The sequence below is a fragment of the Anopheles stephensi genome, chromosome 2 (assembly GCF_013141755.1).
Source record: "Anopheles stephensi strain Indian chromosome 2, UCI_ANSTEP_V1.0, whole genome shotgun sequence".
Classification (NCBI taxonomy): Eukaryota; Metazoa; Arthropoda; class Insecta; order Diptera; family Culicidae; genus Anopheles; species Anopheles stephensi.
In genome coordinates, this window is record NC_050202.1 from 40819760 (window position 1) to 40841614 (window position 21855).

General features: G+C 43.7%; 1 protein-coding gene across 4 annotated transcripts in view; it reads right to left on the reverse strand.

The window, feature by feature from the left end:
* Positions 1 to 689: 689 nt before the first annotated feature.
* LOC118503374 (CCR4-NOT transcription complex subunit 6-like) overlaps positions 690 to 21855 on the reverse strand; it is a 97455-nt gene continuing 76289 nt past the window's right edge. For 3 of the 4 annotated variants that reach the window (XM_036036571.1, XM_036036573.1, XM_036036572.1), the window contains exons 5-8: positions 4018 to 4086; positions 3846 to 3952; positions 3574 to 3779; positions 690 to 3497 (exon numbers count right to left, since the gene is read on the reverse strand). In XM_036036571.1, the coding sequence (XP_035892464.1) occupies positions 2714 to 3497; positions 3574 to 3779; positions 3846 to 3952; positions 4018 to 4086 (1166 nt within the window). In that variant the 3' untranslated portion in view covers positions 690 to 2713. The remainder of the gene's footprint in view (positions 3498 to 3573; positions 3780 to 3845; positions 3953 to 4017; positions 4087 to 21855) is intronic. The other variant, XM_036036574.1, reaches the window with a different exon arrangement.

Consider the following 21855-nt stretch of genomic DNA (forward strand, 5'->3'; position numbering starts at 1 on the left):
TATGTTCTTACGGTAGATGAGGTGATTGTTTGAGGTGCTAGTGCGCTCTTCAACGGTTTTTTCAAATGTCCTTCCCAACATTAAGTAGCTGCTAAGGTATTTTTGGCCCACACATCCCGCCACGATCATCACGATCCCGTCTCCTCAACCTAACACTGTTGTTGTGCTGCTGCTGCTGATCGATCGATGGAGCTGCGGGAGGGTGATTAGATGTTTTCAATGCGGAAATGTGAATTCTATATACCTATCCCAAACATTTTTTAAATGATTTGCGGTTCGTTCGTGTCCATCTCGCTTTCTGGTGGCTTTTACTGGCTGTTGCGTTTGTACTCTTATTGTTGTTAAGTGTTGAGTTTTTACTAACACTAATGTATCGATTGAAACGAGCCTGTTTTCGCTGGAACTCAACTTTCGCCTATCTTCCTTCTGGGCTGGTCGACTTGCTCGACCGCATTGCTTAACCCCTTTGTGTGTTTCAATGTTGTTTGTGTTAGCTTTATTACTTCTCTCTAATCCAGCCTTATAACGCATACAGTTTCAATTTGATGCTTTCGGTCCGCGATTTTTCATCGAATTCCGCCCTCTCAACATTGCCGCTCTGGTCATGACGCTTCTGTTTTGCACTACTCCCCATTTCACGTGTACTGCTATTAGATCGATCCTATTTTTTCTCTTCTTGTGGTTATTTCTCATCATTTGTATTTACTAAAACAAAAAAAAGACGGAAGCTTTTTTCATGAACTACTTAAAACACATACTCGAGTCAAAAAAGCAAAATCGCATAACCTACATACTAGCACAATCTCTCTTTGTTCGTGTAAAATAGCATGAACATGATGTTTAAAAAGAAGTAGAAAACAGACATCACCAGATGAAAAAGTGCAGAGAAAAATGCAAAAATGACTCAGTTCGGGATTGGGGGATCGGCGGATCGTTGTGTCGTAGTGAGGGTTTCGTAATCTTAAAAGTACACAAAAGATAAAGCTTTTTCCTTCATTAGAACTTACAATCTTGGCTAACCAAATAAAACAAAAAAAAGAACACCCATCCAACGATCAACTACCGAAAAGCAAAGCAAAAGAGAAAAGAGAACCAAACTATGTTTTCTCGTTTGCAACACTGTTCCATCGTGATCATCATTATCATCCTCACATCCATGTTAAGTTGATACAATATAGATCCTTTCGGTTCTTGTCTCGGCTTTAAGCGGCAAAATTGACTAAACGGATAGGGGACAGGTCTAACAACAACAACAAAAATTTAAAAAATATCTGAAAATCCAAGGGCTGGAAGAGCCCTGAAAGGAATAGCTTGATCCACTAGAGTGAATAAGCTTAGAAAGGAGGTTTCGTATAAGAACTTATCAAAACATACTAGAGGGGATAAGAAACAATAATTGCAGGAAAGGAAGAGATAGTGTGAATGCCGTGACGTAAAACCGCCCGGGAATGCTGCTATCGCATTGCCATGCAGCGGTGCGCTTTGTTTCGTTTAAAGCTGAGATTCGAACCGTTTCGTTATGTGTTGTGTGTGTGGGTGCTTTTTCGCATCTTCTTTTACAATTCTTATTTTCGTCACTCTGTACAATCTGTAGGTAATAGTAGTACGAAGTTTTTATGCATGTGTGTGTTTTGTTTTGTTTTTTCTTTAATGTTTTTCTATCTTACAATCATTGACGCGCACGTTGCTGCATCCATAGCCTTCTCGCAAAGGAATTGGGTAGCTGCTGCTGTACTACGAAGAACATGTTTCATACTTTCACACACACGTACATATTGTAATGAATTTTCGTTTTGTTCTTGTTAAGATTTAGCATAAGTTTACTTCTGGTTGTAAAAATTTTCTTCCAGCTTCATGTTGTCACTTGCTTCTTGGCCCTTTTATACTATTGTTGTGCCCTAATTTACTTGCCCAGTTTCGTGTGTTTTATTGTTTCTTCAACTTTTGGAACGTGCTGTGTGTTACGTTGTTATTTCTTTTTTCATATTGCATCTTTTTCCCTTCGGCTTACACAAAACCACTCCTGCTCCCTTCTGGTGTTTTGTCATTTTGTTGTTGATTTTTCTATGTTTGCCTTTCTTCTTCGAGCAAGGTTGGTTGGCTCTTTGCAAACAAATCATAATTGAATCTAGTGTCCATGGTATGTGCGTGTGCAAGTATGAGTGTGTGGGTATGTGGGTGTGTGTGTTTGTGTCTACTTAATATACAATTATTTAATGTCATTCTCCTTCTCTGTATTGGTGAATCGGCGACTACTCGATCGCCGTTCTCGAGGGACCGCACCTTTCACAGACATTGCACAGGTGCTGCTTTGAATGTCTTGCATTTCTCTACGACGATGCGTGATGAGGATACTGTGTGCCTGGATTCTAGTGTCGGCCACTGCGACATGACTGCCTTCCTGCTCAGGACTGCAAGGTGATGCTCTACTAATGTACCGTTTGTGTAGTCCTTTTGAGTGGACAGTTTGTGTGTGTGTGATTTACTCAAATATCCGCCAGTTCACATGATGATGATGGTTACGTACAAGAGTACCACATGACGGTTGCTGCTGCTGGTGGTGGTGGTTGAATTAGGTGGTGGTGTGTTCGCGGCGGTGGCGGCGGAGGTCGTACTATTGCTGCAGTCAGTTTTGCACGCGGGTGTCATTCTGCCTGCTGCCGGCGGCGTCGGCGGCGGCTACTACTACGCGGGGCTCTAGCAGGTTTTATTGCTACCTTCGACCGATCAGCCCATTCGGCTGGGCGCCCGTCGTTGGCATATGGATTAGCTCGAGCTCGACTAGCAGCGGGAAGTGGTCGGACGGTATGTGCGGATGGGGGCAACCGACCACCTTGTTCTCCCGCAGCCAATCGGACGAGATCGGACCGAGCAGCCCGAGCGGCACCATGCCCTGCTTCGAGTAGAATATGTAATCGATAATACCTTTAAATTCGAATGTATAATTTGTATATGGCATTATATCTTCACTGTACGCTGACGCTAGTTTAAAGGAATGAGTAAATTCATTTGGTGTATCACAATTTGATATACGCTGCAGGCAGGATTTGTAGCCCAGCTCCTTGAAATCTTGATGGTCCATTGATACACGCCCGGCACTTAGAAATTCAATCACACCCGAGTCTGGCAGCGAGTTAAAGTCACCACACAGCACCAGCTGCACGTTATTTACATCGAACTTGTGTCCCGGCCGGAAGCTCAGCCCCGCCTCGTCCAGTATTGTCTTCAGCTCGTTGCTCAGCATCATCGTCTGGATGAGCTTCACGTCGCAAAACTCCGGATCCCAGTGGATGTGCGCGGTGCACACCAGGATCGGTTGCGAGATTTGGGCCGCCTCGGGCGAAACGCTTTCCCACGCACTTTCCTTCACCTTCAGCAGTGCTGCCAGCCCGATGTTGTCCTTCGGCATCACGCGGTTGAGCATGTTGTCGGACCCTTCCGCGTTAGCCATTGCCAGCTGGTTAAATTCGACCAGATGTTCCTTGATCAGCGTAAACCTGCAACGAGAAAACAGCGTTTTTGGAGATCTTGCCGGGACGCCAAGACGGTTCTGCAGGTGTGTTGGGTACTTACTTTGCGGAGCGGAAGAAAATCGCGCACCCATCGACGTACTTTCGGTCTGCTTCAGACATGGTTTTGGCGCGCGATTTGGGCGAAAAGATGCCTTCGTAGCCATCGTTCTTCAGCTCCGGCTTGAAGAAGTTGAAGAATTGGTCGGTTTCGACCTCCTGCAGGCTGATGATGTCCGCCGCGTAATGTCGTATCTCGTCAAGAATGGCCTAAAAGTGAACGTATTCGACATCATGCGCTTTCGGGATATGGTCCGCAGAGTTTGCCTACATTACCTTTTTCCTGTATTCCCAACTTAATGCCCAGCTGGGACAGTAGCCGTACATCTGTCGCGTCGCGTACTTGTCGCACAACACGTTATAGCACATGACCGTGAATATGCCTGGGAATAATTGGAACAATATGTTTACTGCCTGTGCACTACAAAGCACGAACAACATTACTTACATGCACCCCGGTTGCGATTGGGTCTAGCTAGAGGGATCCAGGGACGCTGAGGTGGTGGAGCTACCGCTACTAGAATGACAAAAAAATGCATAAAAAAAAGTGTTAGAAAATGTCACTCCACTCGACCGAATCCGTTTGATGGAGGGAATCGTTTAATGAAGAACAAACAGTGGTATATTTTAGTAACTTTATTGCACGGCTCCATGTCAACAGCGTAATAATCGTCGTGAAGTTTTCGATGAGCACGGAAGTTTGACGCTCCACTGGTTAGAAAGCATCGCTAGACAACCAGTCACAGCTGGACTACTAGATTGAAGCACGCTTCACTACAACGTTGCCATCGCTACTTGCAGGATTGGAAGGATGATCGCAGCGAATAAATTTCAGACAAATGAAGCTTAATAATTTATAAATTTACTGTATGCTGCTAATTGGATGATCGACCAACTCGAGGTGCGATCGTATGCGGAGTTGCTGTTGCTGTTGCTGCACCAGTCACCAGAACCTAAATGTATCAACATTTTCGCTGTCTTCGCCTTTCCACAAGGCGGAAAAGTGAGAACGCGTGAAAACACAATCAAATCCTGCTTGCTAGCAATCACCGAGTCAATTTGTCAGGCGGGACTGAAATCTTTATCTGAAACAAACAAAAATACTCGGCTATGACTGTGTCGCTGCGTGAGGAAATAAAACTCCTCCCAGCAGCGATTTTCCAAAAACAAAAAAACAAGAACACTTTCCAATGCCGGAAGAAGTCGGGCGAAAAATAAGTTGTTAAAATAATAGCACATAGTGATAGGTGTTTGGGCGGCAATCATAGGGTTTTGTAGGCCCCATAACTATTCGCACCTATACAGTCTATCAAGGGGATAGAAAAGGGGTGGACAAGCAACGGTGGCCGCAAACCACAAAACAAAAGCTGCGCTTTCCACCCTCAGGCATGGAGGGGAGACAGCGAGAGAGAATCGTTTCCCGGAAACAAAACAATAACTTCACGGCACTTTGGAGATGGGTGGGCAGCAATAATCTTTCTCGAGCGGAAACTGCGTAGGATGTGTCATAGAGCCCGGGCGCGTTCTGCGCGTTCTTTGCGAAATAGCGCGGCTGATGATGGGTCAAAAAGACACCGAGAGGGAACGAACGTTGGCGTTGGCGAAGACATGTCTTTGTCTTCTTAAATGTGGCCAGTAAAGAACGGTAACACCCTTACGGCGTGTAACATGGCGTGTGACACACAGCACAACCCACGATTAGCTCCAGTAACACACTTTCCTGTGCTGGGGCGGTTTGGGCCACATTAGACACATGAGATTGTTTGTTACCTGCGTACGAGCTAACATATTTTTATGGCGAAAGATAAAATTGGACAAATTATACATAATTGTTTGCATTTAATTTAATCAAATAAAGGCTTTAAATGGTGCGGCCTGGTCGAGCCGATATGGTAACGGAGCCAGCCGGTCTTTACTGCGCAGGACAAGGCATCGTATCCTGTTTCCAGACGGCAGGGAAAGCCAGCTATTTACCGTCCACAGCTCGGGCATGCAAATGGCGAGTAGTTTTGAAACAGCGAAGACATTAAATGCGCCATTAAAATGGGTGTTAAGTTCATATAATTTAACGTCGCCATCCCGCAGCAAAAAACCAAGCGAGAGATAATTTATCGATAGGTTTGTTGAGGATAAAGTATACCTTCCGCACATTTCACAACGACTGTGTAAATGCGTTTGCTGCGGGCATTGGTGTGCAGCAACAAAACCCGATGGTTTCCGATCTTATCGTGGTTCGGGACAAGCGAACTAGCTGCCGTGATTTTCTGCACAAAAAGCCTTCCAGCTAAGGATATAAATCTTGCTGCTGTAGCTACTCTGCACGCGTAATCGAGGGATCTCGGCCGATCTCCAAAAGCGGTAAAGGCAGGTGTGATAAAGCCCGGTTCTGGGTGCGGTCACTGTTAGTTTAGTTACAAAGCCCCTGAAGAGGGGGTGTTTAAATTTGGATATCACAAACCCTGCAAATAGCCATACACTGCACTCGAACATCAGCACACAGAAGATAAACTACCCGTGTCTTTGTTCGACGACCGGTGCTAGCGTACAGCCCCAATGGGTACTACAGTAAAGATCGTTGGCCAGAAATCGAACCTTAGGGTCAAGCAATTAGCTGCTTCTGATGCTTGGTTGTCAGTAGCAGCATTGTTACAGTGGTAGCAGGCCATTACACTTGCAGTCGTGTACTTGAACCACCCTCCTGCCTGACGAAACGGGGTCGCCCCTACGCTAATAACCCTTAGCCTAATAAATCAACCGAAAGATGCATCCAGATACGGGGACCGGAACGGAAATAGTAGCGTGTAAAAATGGGTTAAGTTTGCTTTACGTTTCGAAATCCGAGCAAACGGCCAGGAAGCACTCTCCCAGACACTGCCGCCGCAACAGCAAACCGCAAGGAATCACACCGCGGAGTTGGTGTTGGCAGAACAAGCCTCTCAGAGGAAAAAGGGTTTGAACTGAGCAAAAAAAAAACAACAACAAATTGCCAACAAGATTAGCGAACCTCAGTTGCTACCTCTTCAGTGCGAACCTAGTAGCAACGACGACCACGGGGGGTGTAAGTATTGGATAATGCCGTTACATAGGTTGGTCTGCGTTTTTTTTTTGTGTGCAAACAGGATGGCATAGGGGAAAGGTTAGGGAATTGCCTTTCCGCGCGATAAGCTTCACTCGGACGTGAGACGACGAACGGCGAACGACCGGATGGTTTAAGCGAGTGTCATTTGTCGCCCGGGATCATGTTTCTTCCGTCCTGCGTGACAAGTAGCTTGTTTTCTGGTGTGTGTTTATGTTTTGCTTCACTTTTGAAGCAGTTGTGCTTTGTTTGTTTACAACTCTGCCAGAGAACTGTCAGACCAACATCCAAGTAAACGCCTTCTCCACCAGGTGCCTTTCCTTTTCAGGCCATTCACTGGCTGGTGGAGGATCATGGTGGATGTTGGCGATGAAAATAGGGACAACAAAACCCGGCCATCGATATTAGAGTTTAATTGGCAGGGTGAAGAATGCACTGCATTAAAGAGGGAGGGCGAACGAGAAACAGATCTATCGGTTAGAAACTCTGTTGCAACCGTCGTTCGCCGGCACACCTAGACAAGTGGTTGCAGTATTCCATCACGCTCGATTCGTGGAGGGCAGAAAGCTGCACCTACGACGAGAAAGCGCAAACCCAAACCTAGAAGCCGCCTGACGGATAACATCATTGCGGCTTGTCGGTAATTAACGTGATGCTTCTGCTTACCGAACCAATCAGATAAATAAATAAATCTCTCCCTTACATTGCGGGGGTCGAGCCGGGCAAGGGTGCAATTGAAACAAAAATTGTTCATAAAACAAACCTTCATTAGAACCTCTTTGGCGAGTGAAACATTAACCAAACCAAGCTAGTGTATAAAGTTTATGCAGAAGAAACAAGGTGTGCCTTCCCGGCGGGATGTTGAAATGGGCCTCCCTTAGAGAGAAAAACTGCATGATTAGATGCAGCGCCCACGGCCGTTCCTTAAAATCGAGTATCCTTTTTTGTTTTCTGCGATCGCACAACAGATCGGGGCAAATACGGAAGAAGCGGCGCATAAGTGTACGACAGAAACACGGACTAAGCGAAAGGTTAGGCGTGAAACGGTTAGTTGCCTTTCGAGAAGTTAATCGGTGGCGAATGTTAGCTTTGCCACGACAAGTCTAGCAGGGCGGCGCGGGATTGTACTAGGTGTGGTTGATGGGAAGATAAATAGCATTTAATTTATCTTTAAGAGGGTAAATAATTGTAATTTGCACAGCATGAATTAAAGTTCGAGTAAGCTGAACGTGTAAAGTAAAACAGTGGAAGAAGATTTATTGGATCATACAATATTATGTCGAATAAGTTGGTCGTCGTGTTAAGTTGGATAAACCACAAGATTCCCAAAGGTCTAGAGTTCTTTCTTTTGATCGCTTGATTGATCTACAATAAAGGGCAAAGAAAGATGGTTCACTTACAATCGTCGAACCAATTGAACACTTTCCCTTCCACTGTTATTGCCAACGCGGCTAAATCGCTTTTTGACTCTTTTCGTGCCACCCTTTAAACACCCGAGGTATGCAAATAATCGGACCATTTTAGCTCGACCACAATAGAAGAGCTTGGTTTATAGCTTAATTTATGGTGGACATGAAATGAATCACTCGCTAGCCAGACTGCGCACTGATGCTGCTTCCTATCAACCATCGCGTTGAGTGCATTTCGCGTATTGCCCATTATTCGCACCTTAAGTGCACGATTTCACGCTGGAAGGTGTTGGCGCACAGCACCGATGACGAGGAGATCCAGCTGGGTGGCATTCCTGTTCAAATGGGTTGGTTTGCCTGTGCTGATCGCGTTTCAGCCGGTCGGTAGCCCTACACTTCGTGGGACGGGGTTCAATTTATTTTACAATTCCACCCGACAGTGACACGGCGGAATAAGGAATGCATGATGCCGGCGCGTGGGCTGGACGTTTGCTGATGCTTACTTCTCTTAAGTATCGTTGGACAAGTGTTCCTGCAGTATGATTTACGTTTGTTCGTTTAATTTGAATCTTTTTTTTTGCTGGAAACCAAGAAGATGTCTCGGGTGATCAAGTAAACAATATGTAGAGGATTCATTAATGTCGTAAAAAGCGCATTGCGTACTACAAGCAAACAAGATAGTATAATTCATTGTAAAATAAACATTGTATGATATGGCGGATGCGATATTTCATTCCATAAACTTATCACTTTAGTATGCAGCATTGGTAGCTGCTGCGATCGTCATGCTCATCATGGGGTCAACTACCTCCAGCAATTGAAGGTTTGGTTTTTGCATTCATGTTGCTTTTAAGCATTGTGGGCGTAAGAACTTCAAAGCCTTCTCCTTGTACTATGGTAGAAGGCTTATGGTATCCCATTTTCAAACCCCTGGAAATGAACTAAACTATGACGCTAGTCCAGTTAAAATAAGGGCCTTTTTTTAAACGAAATTAGTTTCATTTTCCCGTTCCTCTCTCTCTCTCTCTCCCGCTTGATCGAGCATTTTCAACTTAATCCACGTCACTGCAGCATCAAAGTCGTACCCCGGCATGTACTACCGAGAGTGAAATCAGCTTGGGAAAATCTATCCATTTCCCAACGGCAATAACGGCCGCACCACCACCACCACCCACCGATTTATTCAAAAGTGCACCGGGGGTGAAAATTGGGCCAGCGAAAATGATCCGCAAAATCGCGTATCCGATTACTCGTTTATTTATTTATGTACTTGCTCGTTGATCGCGTTTTACCATTTTCCAACATGGCTGATTGGTCTTGGTGAAAGCATTGCGGCAAAAAAAACACCGCTTAGAAAAAGTCTCAACAAGCTTTACTAACACCTTACACCGTTTTTGATTTCGGCCCAGCGATTATGATGCGAAGGAGGTGTCACTCGGCGTCAACTTTTTCATGTGCCAACCAAAACTCAACCCGTCGCGTCACACTGAAAAGAGGTTCGTTTGCTTAGCAAAACAAGATCGGTACACAAGTCGCTTACAGCAAAACTGGACCGGTGTGTGGAGACGACAAGTGCATCCAAGGCAAAAAGATCTAAACAAAAATCTCGAAACATCTGGGCATACATTTAATGTGGCTGTGATGAAGCTTTAGGGGCAGCCGGACGTCGACGACGACTACTTTCATCTTTTCCAATTCTAACGTCAACATCAGCCTGAGCCAACAACAAGCCTAACAACAAGACTAGGCTTTGCAGAGGGAGATTGATAGATGGAATGAGCGGAGAAGGAAAGAATAAAAAAACGCCAAGCTGACATGGCACAATGGTATCAAATTGGCTAAAGGCGGCGAAGTAAATGAATTTATAAAGGAAGAACATTTCATTATGCCACGATCCTATTATACCTTCCCGACTGAACTTACCCATTCGGGCCAGTGCAGGTGTAAACTAGCAACACAGCGAGTAGAGAGTCTCCCTCCTCCTCAACAAGCGCATCGGAAACACCGACTGTTGATGTTGGGGCAGCATCGCAGAAAATTATGATGTTTGCATATTCGTCTAATCTTCATCTTTAGGTCTATCCCCTTTACGCGACCTCTACACATCCACATCCACATCATGATGCTGGGTGCTGCTGGGTCTCTCTGCTGTTCTGCTCGTACACAACATTTCCCATGCTAGAGCAGCACAAGCGAAAATCGATCTAAACCAAAGAAAGCGCGCGGCTGGATCACAGTCGTACCGGATGTGTTGTGTTGGTTGGCTGGCTGGCAGTCCCAGATGTGTGCCTTCCACCAGAGTGGCAATAGTAATAAGAAGAGATAGTGCTCACCTCGGAGCCACGGCTGACCTCCGCACCGTAGCACCGAGTTTCTCAGCTCTGGCAGCATAACTTTGCTCAAGTATGTCACGCGCCGCTAGCTAATCATCTTCTCACCATCAACGAGGCGCAATGAGAAACTCTCCCTCGGGGTCTACTGTGTCTACTTCATCTTTCACACATACCTCTTGAGAGCCTAATTGATTTAAATCCATTTCCAAAGTTAATGATCGTTGTGCGGCAGACCACATTCCGCATGGTACAAGGTCAGCCTCTATGTGCTTGTTGCTGCAGCGCCGAGTCTATGACAGTTTCTTCTTAAAGTACTCCATAACTTGGGATTTCGAGAATATCAGTCAGTGATTAATCTACCATTAAGGATACAACTTTAACTACATTTTGTGGCTCGATGTTCTAGACCAGCGCTGCTGCAACAAGTTCTAGGTTGAACGAAATTGATTTCACTGATCAATACTGTTTTCTAGAGCGAGGGACGCGATTAATGAGCCAAGATATGCCTCGCACACTCAATCCGCACTAAGTAGAAGTTTTCCGTAGGGTACTTTTTAAGAGTAGCAGCGGTTGACACGTTAAACCCGGCTCATTTTTTATGCACTTTAATGCACTCACGAAGGTTACCAAGACCATGTTTAATTACAGCGTGAGCAGGTTTGATGTATCTTAGGCAGAATTCGTCGAAGTTTGAGGAAGTTCGAAAAATCTGTTTTCTGATTCGATAACAACCACATGTTGCGCTTTGTGAGGTACACGATCATCCCTTGTTAGTGCGAGATCATCAGCTTCCACATCCATCGATCAATCGCAATCGTGTTCTTTTATTGGCCTCAAGATTAATTGCACCTGACAGGATGCTGTTTTGAGCAGGGTTCTTTTGCTTATTTTGGCAGATTGTGCACGCGATTAGTTTATGATGCACATCATATCAATCGCTCTAGCAACAAACGTCTCTGGTTAAAGTTAATAGGCCGGTTAGTATCGTAACGATGGCCCCCCGTACCTTACTACCCCCACAGGTTGAATTGGACGTACGCAGAGGCAGGTGATGTAAAACATTTAACTCAACACTACCGCCCCCGGTTTGTGCTTTACCACGAAGATACCTTCAGCTACTAGACATCAATCGTCACACTGGCAGCGTGTGCAAGTGAACGACGAACGCTTAAACTTGCACACTGTTGTACATTCTGCTTACGCCGTCTCTGTGACTTGTGATGACGGTTTAATAAAAGGGGAACTTCAGCGAAACCCTAGAACCGCAATCGTGATAATCGTTTACATACACACACACAAACACCCTGCAGTGGCACGGCAACGGGGCAGTGTGTGAAACGACACCGGAGTATGAAGCAACAGATTTAACGAGTGCAACCGTATAAATTGTTCTGAGGTTGATCGGTTTGTAAGCGATATGAGAAATATGTGAAGGAATGCAAACAACGACGAGCTGGGTAAAATTCCACTGTCAGCGGATCGTGCGCGATATTTCTTCTACAAATTCCAAAAAAAGTTGACTCTAAAACTATTTGTGATAAATGAGAAAAATTGAATTAAATTGAAAATATCAGCCATACAATAGTGTTTAAGCCCATCTTCTCCCCCTATCGTGGTTATAAAACAATCAGCGTAATCTTCTGATTTGCCACTGCATTACCCAGCTAATCTTCTGTAAACACTTCATTAACGAGGGCGCTGGCGATGAAATTCAGCAAGCAGCCAAATTAGTTTAATGTTGCACGATAAATTACACCACGCAGCAGCTTAGCTCGTAGCTTCCCATTTTCTTTCGATCGTGAGTATACTGTGTGGAGTTTGCAGTTTGGAAAACTTTTGCTAGAAACGATGGTAAATGGTTCTGTTGGCACCATAACGATACTGGCATCTACTGGAAGGGAGAGCGAGAAACGAAAGCTATTCTCCTGCCGTCAAGAATGGTTTACTGCCAATTTGACTGATCTTAATAGTGTTAGCATTGGCCGAAATTTCCAAATGTTTGCAGTGCTGTCTCGATAGAACTTCTAGATAAAATGTTGTTCTCGTAGGAAGGATATGCTAAGAAGATTTACTGAGGCCGCCCAACAAAGCTGTCGAATGGATCACGATATCATTAGAGCTAGTTGTAACGTTGGTCCGCAAGAGGTAAAACTTTATTTGCTCTTACGTTACGATCCCAGCTCTTCAAATTGTGCCGCACCGTCGAGTTTTGGCAGCTCTACCCGTTACTCATCTCTATTATGCTAAGTTCTTTAAAATTTACCGAAACCGACCGACGATTGGGGTATTTCACTGGTATGCTTTATGTTCCTTCCCCAACCACAACACAACACTGAATCGTATATCCAAGTTCGGACAGACGAACTACGAGATGCTGAACATAGATTTTGGACATAGCCGTTCTTCTAGGGCTCGCTCAGAGCTAGAACCTGTCTGGCAACGAGCAACAATTAAGTTCCTATCAAAGACATTTCAATTCGAATTTAAAGACAACGAATTAGCCCTGCGGCAGTTTTTGTTCTTGGCTTTTTTGGTTTCTGACCAACGTCTGCCTTACAATCGTTCAATTTTCAATCGATGCCCGGTTATAATGACCAAACGATGGCAAAAATAAAAGCTAAACGACTCCATAAGGGGTCATACGGCGGCTGGCTGTGAGGCGTGCTTAGTATGGCCGGCGGCTCAACATCGCGACGCCTCTATCTTTATTTCCCTTCCATTTTTCCCTTTCCTATTTCTATCCATTATCGTTTGTGCCGTGCGACTTCTTCGTCTCGTTGTTTCGGTAATTAATTTAAAACTTGTAGGGATTAGTTTTATGCCTTCGTCAGGGTCTCGTTTAAATTTCTCTTTAAATACTGGTACCGGGGATACCGCGGTAAGTGTTTATGGCAACGCGTTTGTAAGATATTCGCGATACTCGGTCCAAGATTCGCTTGGCTGGTCATTGAACTTCGGGCTCTTTATTTCTGTGCTGTGCAGGATTATTGCGAGACGTAAACGTGCGGCTCCCTAGATCCTGTTTGACGTACGTGCATATAGGAACCGGGTGCGTAGTGTGAGGGCACAGATGAGAAAATAAAAGCTTCAACACGCTGGACAATTTCAAACGCCGTAAAGCGTTGCTTAAATATGGAAGCGTTGCTGACAAGCGTCCGTCATCGAGCTCACGATTCCATTCCATCAGCACTGGTATTCTCGCATTTGATCTTACTTTTGAGGAAACAATGTTAGGATTAGTGTCACCTTTTTGGCAATTTTTATTCGAATTCCTCTACCGTGTCATAGGTTTCGCGAAATAAATTGTCCACTGAACGAGTTTTCGCGAACTGCAACGGTAAAACAGGTCCGTTGTTTGTTGTGTTGCGTATTATATTTTGTCGTACACAATGCAACCAACAGATGCAAAACGATGGACCTACATTAAATTGAATTCTCGTGCCGTCGAAAGATTAAATGGCCAACAAAAGGGAAGGATTGTTTTTTCCCCCATAAAAAATGAACGCGACATGAATCATAATTCATAAGCCAATGGTTATCATACACGCACCAACACACATACGGGGGGGCATCACTTTGTCACCCAGTTCTGCTTCTTCCGAAATTCTGCATAAAATTGCAATATTACTCAATAAATCAATCGCTCCACAAAAAAAGTGTTCCAATCAAAAGTAGCGTAAGACCAAATAAAACCACCAACACCGTTGAAAGTAAAGAAGAAAACAAGGGTCAATATTTTATGCAAATAGAATTTTACAACAACAGCAACAAAAAATGCACACAGCAGAATGAATTGTGCAATCGGTCCAACACGTTACACTGTACCCCAGGACCCTGGTCTTGATTGATGGCGGTAAAGCTCGGACGCGAGTTTTCTAGGTCTCGTTTGCGAGGTGAATAATGACGTGCAGCGTGTGCAATTGATGATTCAACTAATCGTCGACGCCGGCTCATCACCGCGTTTGGCGCGTTCGGCTTCGAGCAGTCAACATTAGCAGCAGGACACACACAAACACACGCTCACACACACCAAACCAAGCAGGGCGAAGTTAAGTATCCGAGAGCGAGAATGATGAACCCGAGCCTATCCTTTTCGGAGCTTGAGGGCATGATTGCAGGCGATTACAGTAATTGAGAGTCAATTACGTTGATGATGCTTACCCTTGGTGAAGTTTTCTGAGTGAATTAAACACACAGCTCGCATGAGGAACCTCCAAGTGTCTGCCGCCTCCCGGACAGATCGTGACGTTTATTAACGACGACGAACCACAAATGCAGATCTCGTTTTTATTTTGGCAATTTCAGAGGTTTTTTTTGTTCTTGTTTGGCAAAATTCAATTTTTGGACAAATTAACCTAAAATTATGATGGCAATGTGTTCGCGTCGTACGACGGTGTGATCGCTCTCTTTAATAAGTGGTTAATATTAATGTTTCTTTAATAATAAGCGCAGAACCTGTTTTAAACTAAATGGTTTTACGGCCATGAGGAGCTTTTGGCCTTCCTACATCTGAATCGTTTAATATGTTTTATCGATAAGCGAGAAAATTCGGTATCATAGCGAAGTCAGGAAGTATGTATTTAATTTAGTGGTTGGAAGCTAGCAAAAACAAAACAATGCAGAGCAAAATAGTAAGGTATGCATTGGAAAATTCATCGTCCCCAATGAATAAAAAAATAGTTTGGGTCGGTTTGGGCAGGCGATTGCGGCACCGCTCTTCACACGGCACGCATCGGGGTTCTAATCCCATTCAGACCGTCTCCTCATACGCAGCACTGACTATCCAGTTTCGGGTAAAATGAAATCCCAGGCAGTCAAACATGTTTATCATTTATCATCATTTAGCCTAAGGATTATCAAATTAGAAGATTGCCATTGTAAAACTAAACTCGACATCCATGTTTAAAACGATGCTATAGATGTAACAAATCCCTTAAAATGAATAAGGATGGTCGACTTGCCATTAAAAGAGAATCTAACCCTCAGTAGTAACTGATAGCAGTTCAGAGCAAATCTTAACTACTTGTTCTGGGCCTTATATATGGCTTATATTGCCCAAAAAGGGGAACCAATATTTTTGTAGAAAGCTTCATGGATGTAGGATAGAAGCTAGATTAACTCCATTAAGCTATCTGGAATAGTTTCGTGGGTATTGACATCCGATGTTCTATTTTTCCAACGAGAAAGATGCTAATGATCGAGACGAACAATAAAATCGTATCGCTTTATTTGTCACATTAGCAACTTCACAACAGATACGAATATGGTCACCGTCTTATGCACTGAGCTGCCTATCGACGATACGCTTCATTTTTTTGTTGATAAGTACGGATGATTTGAACCATCAACGTTTTTATTGCATTTTATTATATCCAACGCAGACTACTACGCATTTGAAACCGCAAGGGTGAAGAGATTAATTTTTATTGTCTATTGTTTCCACCCTGCATGCAAATGCAATGGATAACCTTTTTTCTTAACCGACACCAGAAAAAAAAATCGTTGATCTCATAAACAATTGATGTGGAACGAACCAACAACCGACCGACTGCGCCATTCAACCGGTGTGCGTTCGGAAACGAAGTGGATTTAATTTATGAGCAAGGCGTGCCTCTTAGCAGACGCGACCGTTCGGCTTACCCATCCATTGACATGTTCCATCTTTCTCCTTTTTTGGGGAGCACACGGATGGGCGCCGTATGGGGGACACAAAGCAGCACCACTGACAGAGTATATATTGACCTGATGGCGTTCGTCGCCTATCGCACTGTTGACATATTTCGTTCTCGTAAAACCAACCACACATCCAGCTCGTTGCGTTATTCATCATCGTCATCATCGTTTGCTATCGAACCTATTCATCTCGAGCCGTTTATAGGTTTGGCTATGAAGAAAGAATACAACCTGTATTCTTGCTGTGGCGAATTTCTACAGAAGGTTATTTGAACCCGATCAAATATAGCGTCGAACGCAGCAACATATTTTCGTTCTGCCAGCAAAGCTCCAACTCAAGCGTGAGATCGATATTGCGTGATAGCGATTGAAAGCGCAAAAAGAAGTTCAAACATTGTAGCACCCATGTTCTGATCGGGCTGGCTGACTTCTTCTCAACCGCTGACACCGTGCTCCACGCTGATCATCTGTCATTTTTTGTTGTACTGCTGCGGTGTATTGAGATAGTTCACAGCCAACAGCCAGTGTATGTGTGTTTAATTGATAGTACAACTATTACCGACCGTCAGAACATGGGTTTGCTAAACAGGTGCGCTTCACAATGTCACCTCAGATATCAGATAAGGAAGGCAACATTTTGTTTACACTGAAAGAGATATAATGGTAAAAGCGTGTAAAATCGCATCAACAGAAGGGTACGGGAATACAATACATGACAGCAAGAGAAAAACAGTAAAAAGATAAAATCAAAAGAAATTAAAAGAGCTAAACGACTTATTTTTTTTCTTCAACTCTCTGCTTATGCACATTAATGCTCCGAACGAAAGGCGAATAAATCAATGTAGAAACACAGTGATGCAATAAACGAAACAATGCTGATAAAGACATTTTACGACGCCACACCCTTTACCCGAAGAGTGGCCCAGCCGCTCGTATACTAATGGACATTCTTAATGGCGTAAAATGATCATAAAAATAATGATGACAGTTTTGATATGTCACCTTGCCATTTCGCCCGTTCCGAGCAGTGTGATGTGCGAACCACGGCGTAGTTCACCTTTCTCGTATCTATATCGTATGTCACACGTACCAATAGGCGAACATAAGACAACAACAGTCGAGCTACAGCTACGGTTCGCTGCAATATTAATTGAACGAACCTCAGCTGTGGTGCGGTTACATTGCGGCGGAATGGAAATGTGTGCATCTAATGGAAAAGAATGCGCCGGCAATGTACTCCATTCTGCCGTACTTCGATCGCGTCACCACGAATCGGTGACATTTAGCAACGGTCAGTCAGTGGAAACACGAAACACCTGTGAAAAGCCTATGCGCGGCTTTTGATGATGCCAGCTGGCCTCAGTGGACACGCAGGACAACCCAAGGACAAACAACTTTCACGCACGTTCTTCGATCCCGCGTGTCGGGTGGCCAACGAAAGGTACGGTTGCTACTCACACCTCGCAGCGTTCGGCAGTCAAAGCAGATCTGTCGTATGGGACACAAAAGGCTGCACTCCTGGTACCGTTAGGAATGTGCAATTATGTGACGTTGCGTTCCGTGAGAATGCCTTTGAAGTGCATCGATCAAATGAAGGTTACCAGAAATGGGTGAACAAAACCGCGCCTCGGTGGAAGCCACATGGAAGTGAACGGTTGAGAGTAATTAAAAATTAATGCCTTAATTTTACAACGTCCCACTATGAGTGGTCGTAAGAGCACATTAAAAGAAATTTAAAATGTTAATGCTATTTGCATGCTGTGAGAGTAACATGATGGAAGAATCGCAAGAATACTTTCACATTTTCGCCAATCCCGTTTAAATCACGTGCTCAATAGGGAAATAGGAATAAAATAACTTAAATTAAATGTAACATCGTTAGCAACATAATAAGAAATATCTTTGACAGGTTGGATTAACTTCGTGCAATATCGTTGATCGTGTGAACGTGATACGGTGAGTAAAAAAAAAAAATCTCCTACAAACACGCAAGTCACCCGGTGGTGTAACGCTTCACCTTATCCGTGACTCCCTTACCATCTCAGTACAACCCGTACGTAACGTATTGAGAGATTAAAAAAAATGTAAGCGCATCCATTGAGAACATTTCAATGTCACAATGAGAACAATTGAATCTTTAACCTCACCGAATCATCGCTTTAAACGGTACAAGGTGGTAAAAATAACCACACAGGAAAACAATAATCAGTGAGCAGGCAGGAAAAGAACAACAAAAACTATTCTCTTTTGGACGCACAAAAACAAGCCATCTACACCTTCGGAAAAAATCCTTCTATCCGTCACATTCATAAGACGGTCAATGAAAAGGGCCCAACCAAGTGAGCTGTCGCCTGTCGGAGTGCTTTGGGGAGCGCGCGCACGCTTGCACACGCACAATCATTCACTTGAATGTCGTGAAAGAAATAATATACCTCAGGCGATGTTTTTTTTCCTTCTCTTCCTCTTCAGTCTTCAAATATAACAACCCTTCAACGTGCACGAGCACTGTCAAAAACGTTAGTTTGAATGGGATATGTGGATGTTGAGACAGATTTCGTCTTAAAACCCACATCCCGTCTATCGGGTGGCCATCGCCGAATCTGCGGAACGGTCCCGGGAGCATGGTCGAAGAATGAGAATGATTTTTGTGCAAAGACGCGATGCGATCGCGACCACCGAGGATCGATTGCAGTAATTTGTGTTTGCAGGAGGAAGGAACAAAAAGGACCGTACCAAACCCACTTCTTCCCGCTCTATCGCCCTTGAACACACCGATAATTCTTTACGACTCATCAGTCAGTGTCAATTTTCGGTGATCACTTTGAAGCATCGCTCAAAGCTTAATGTGTTCCGGGCGTGGGATTAATATTCTTTCAATAAACGTACCATAATAATAATACTGTTGTGGATCTGATGCTTATGATGGCTTATGATGCATTTCAATTTGCGGTGGTTTTTTGTTTGTTTGAAAAATTAATGTGACGAATAAAAATAAAATCACATCCATCAACTCCAAGACGCAGCTCAGCGCAACAGACCAACAAAATATTGATTGTGCACGGATATGCAAAGATGCAATGCTTGTTGTACAGGAGCAAAAATATCTTTTTTAATGGTTGGCAAGGGTTCAACGGACTCACGCTAAGCTTTCGGAAGGTAACTTAACTGACCAACCACCTATTATTAAGGGAGAGCTAAGTGAGGAGTTTTATGGTCAAGATAAGATCCAAATCGAATAGTGCCATTGGGCATTACAAATACTTGCCACAACAAGACATCGGAGGTCCATAAGCTTTTAATGTTATCGTTCATGTATAATGAAAAAAAAAAAACAATAAACCCAATGCCTTTTATGCTAAATGCGCTATAAATTACAAGTGCTTAAATAAAATGGCAACGTGTCTATAATTTAAATAACTTTATAACCTAAAAATTAATTACGCAGCACAGATTTAGCTGTATACACAGACCTGCTTGCTGATGATAGAAATATTAGTTTTTGATACCCTCGACGCAGAATATTTTAACCACCGTACTCCCGTGGACGGTAAACTTTCTCCAAAATCAAACATCAATTCATTTTGCAGCATCGACATAACTTCCAAACCTGAATGGATCTTATATGATTAATGACTAGACGATCAAGTCTGTCCTAGTGATTAGCCAAACTTTGGAACGGTATTAAATTCTTCGCCCATCGCATTTTGCACATTTGCCTATGTAAAGTGGAACGAACACATTTTTCACTCGATCGACACCCAAACCCAGCAGAACGAGGATCGAAATTCCGTTCTTCCTAAAAGGGTGCTTCCAAGCGACACCAACCGCTTGTAATAGCTCCGATTAGTCCATGATTAGCTGGATAAGAGTCCCGTTGAAAAAAAGAAGCGAAACATGCAAGAAAAAGTTATACAGCAGAAAAGTAAAAACACATAAATCTATGTCCCAACATGGCTAAAATGTGCGCGCGATCGCGATTTGTTTGGTCGAAAAGGTCGCGATCGTGTACCGCCACCGCTCGGGGTGAAGAAGGTGATAGGGAGCCTAGTGACAGCCAACGCCACCTAGCGGCCCAGCGCTTTTGCTGCAAATTAACACATTCTTTTGCGCGTGACCTGCCCCCGGAAAGAGGCAGACGGGCTAAGGAATGGGTGCCGGTCCGAGGAGGGATGTCGGCTGATATGTATGTTTCGGAGCACAGAACGTGAAACAATAAATCATTACAATTAGCCCCCGCTGAGCGATACTTCCCAAATACGCAACCCGAACCCAGGTTTGTGGCGGGAACGTTCGAAAACTCGCGAATCAACTTCGAAGTAGACAGGGAAAGACGAGCAATGTGATCGAATAGCAATGAGAGAGAGAGAGATAAAGAAAAGGAAATACACACAAACACTCCCAAAACGAATGGCGAGCATATCAAATGATCTTTGTAAGCTCGTTTGACAGCGATAAATGGTTTCGTGTTTCATGAAGCCTTCGTCCAATCTTGAATGAAGCAAACATGCCCGATTAAAGAACGCTGATGAGTTTTTTAAAGGAAATGTTTAGGGTTGTACCAAAAAGGGATTAAATATATGATTCTTTTTTATCAATGGACCAACATTATTAAACATCACGCCATTGCGTACTGAAACTAGGACAGACAATAAGAAAGAAACTAAGAAAAACACAACAAAGCAAGGAGTAGTAAGAGGTAATGAACAAGCAAAGTTGGAGTAGAATTCATTCTGGAATTCCATTGGCACTGCAGCAACGACGAACATTTCAGTCCAGAAATACCTGGCAATAACAGAATCTAGACGGAGTCCAGTTCTAGCTGAATAAGTTTCGCTTCATCCTGAATAGATTTTTTAAGGGGTTTACTTCAACAACTTTGAAATTTCAACAGATCCGATTCTGATTCTTTAACATCACAAGCATCATTTAACAAAAAAAAATCACGAACAAATACAAACGCTACACAGTCCTCAACATTGGTTCAAGGTCAATACTTCAGGTGCTCGAAGACAACGACGAAGAACATGATTGTCTCAGCGACTCAGTAATGCTGCGAACATTTTTCAGCAGCTACCGGGACAGGGACCGCATACTTGGCTGTCATTATCCAACAATTCCATCATCTCATCGATGGCATACAAAAAATATCAACTGATCGATACGTACCGATCCAATCAATCGTCAGTTTCATGTTGCCGACATTGAAAGATTTGCACAACCGAGAACGGGGCGAGGATGAATTATTCATCAAACAAAACTTTGCTAACAATTTAAAAAAAAGATGAGCTATTAAAAAATCCCTTTCTTTGTATCTTCCGATCCTTCTTAAAACTCTTTTACAACTTTCGATTTCCTTTAGGCTACATTTCTTAATGCGATCTCTATTTACGTATCGGAACAAATCACCGAACCATAAAATCTTCCAATCGACATTTGCCGCAAACAATCTAACGATTGTCGTATCGTGGAAGACTTGCAATTGGCGCATTGAACGTCTTCCCCAATGGCTGACAGAGAGCGAAAGTGCTACGTTTAAGTGCAGACCAATTGCGCCGAGGCGTGATATAGCCCTGTTTTCTGACAACAAAATGAGCGCGCCATTGTTCTTCTAGGTACAGTCAAATTAAATCGTCGTACTAGTTAGTCCCCCTTGGGGATTCGACAGTTTCAATGCACACCACCGGCGCAACATTTCCACCCGTTGCATGTGATGTTCACACACACACCAGTCGTTCGTTGCGCCAAATAGTGGTATTAAAAGCAGGAAGAGTGGAAACAACTTTCGTGCTCGAACA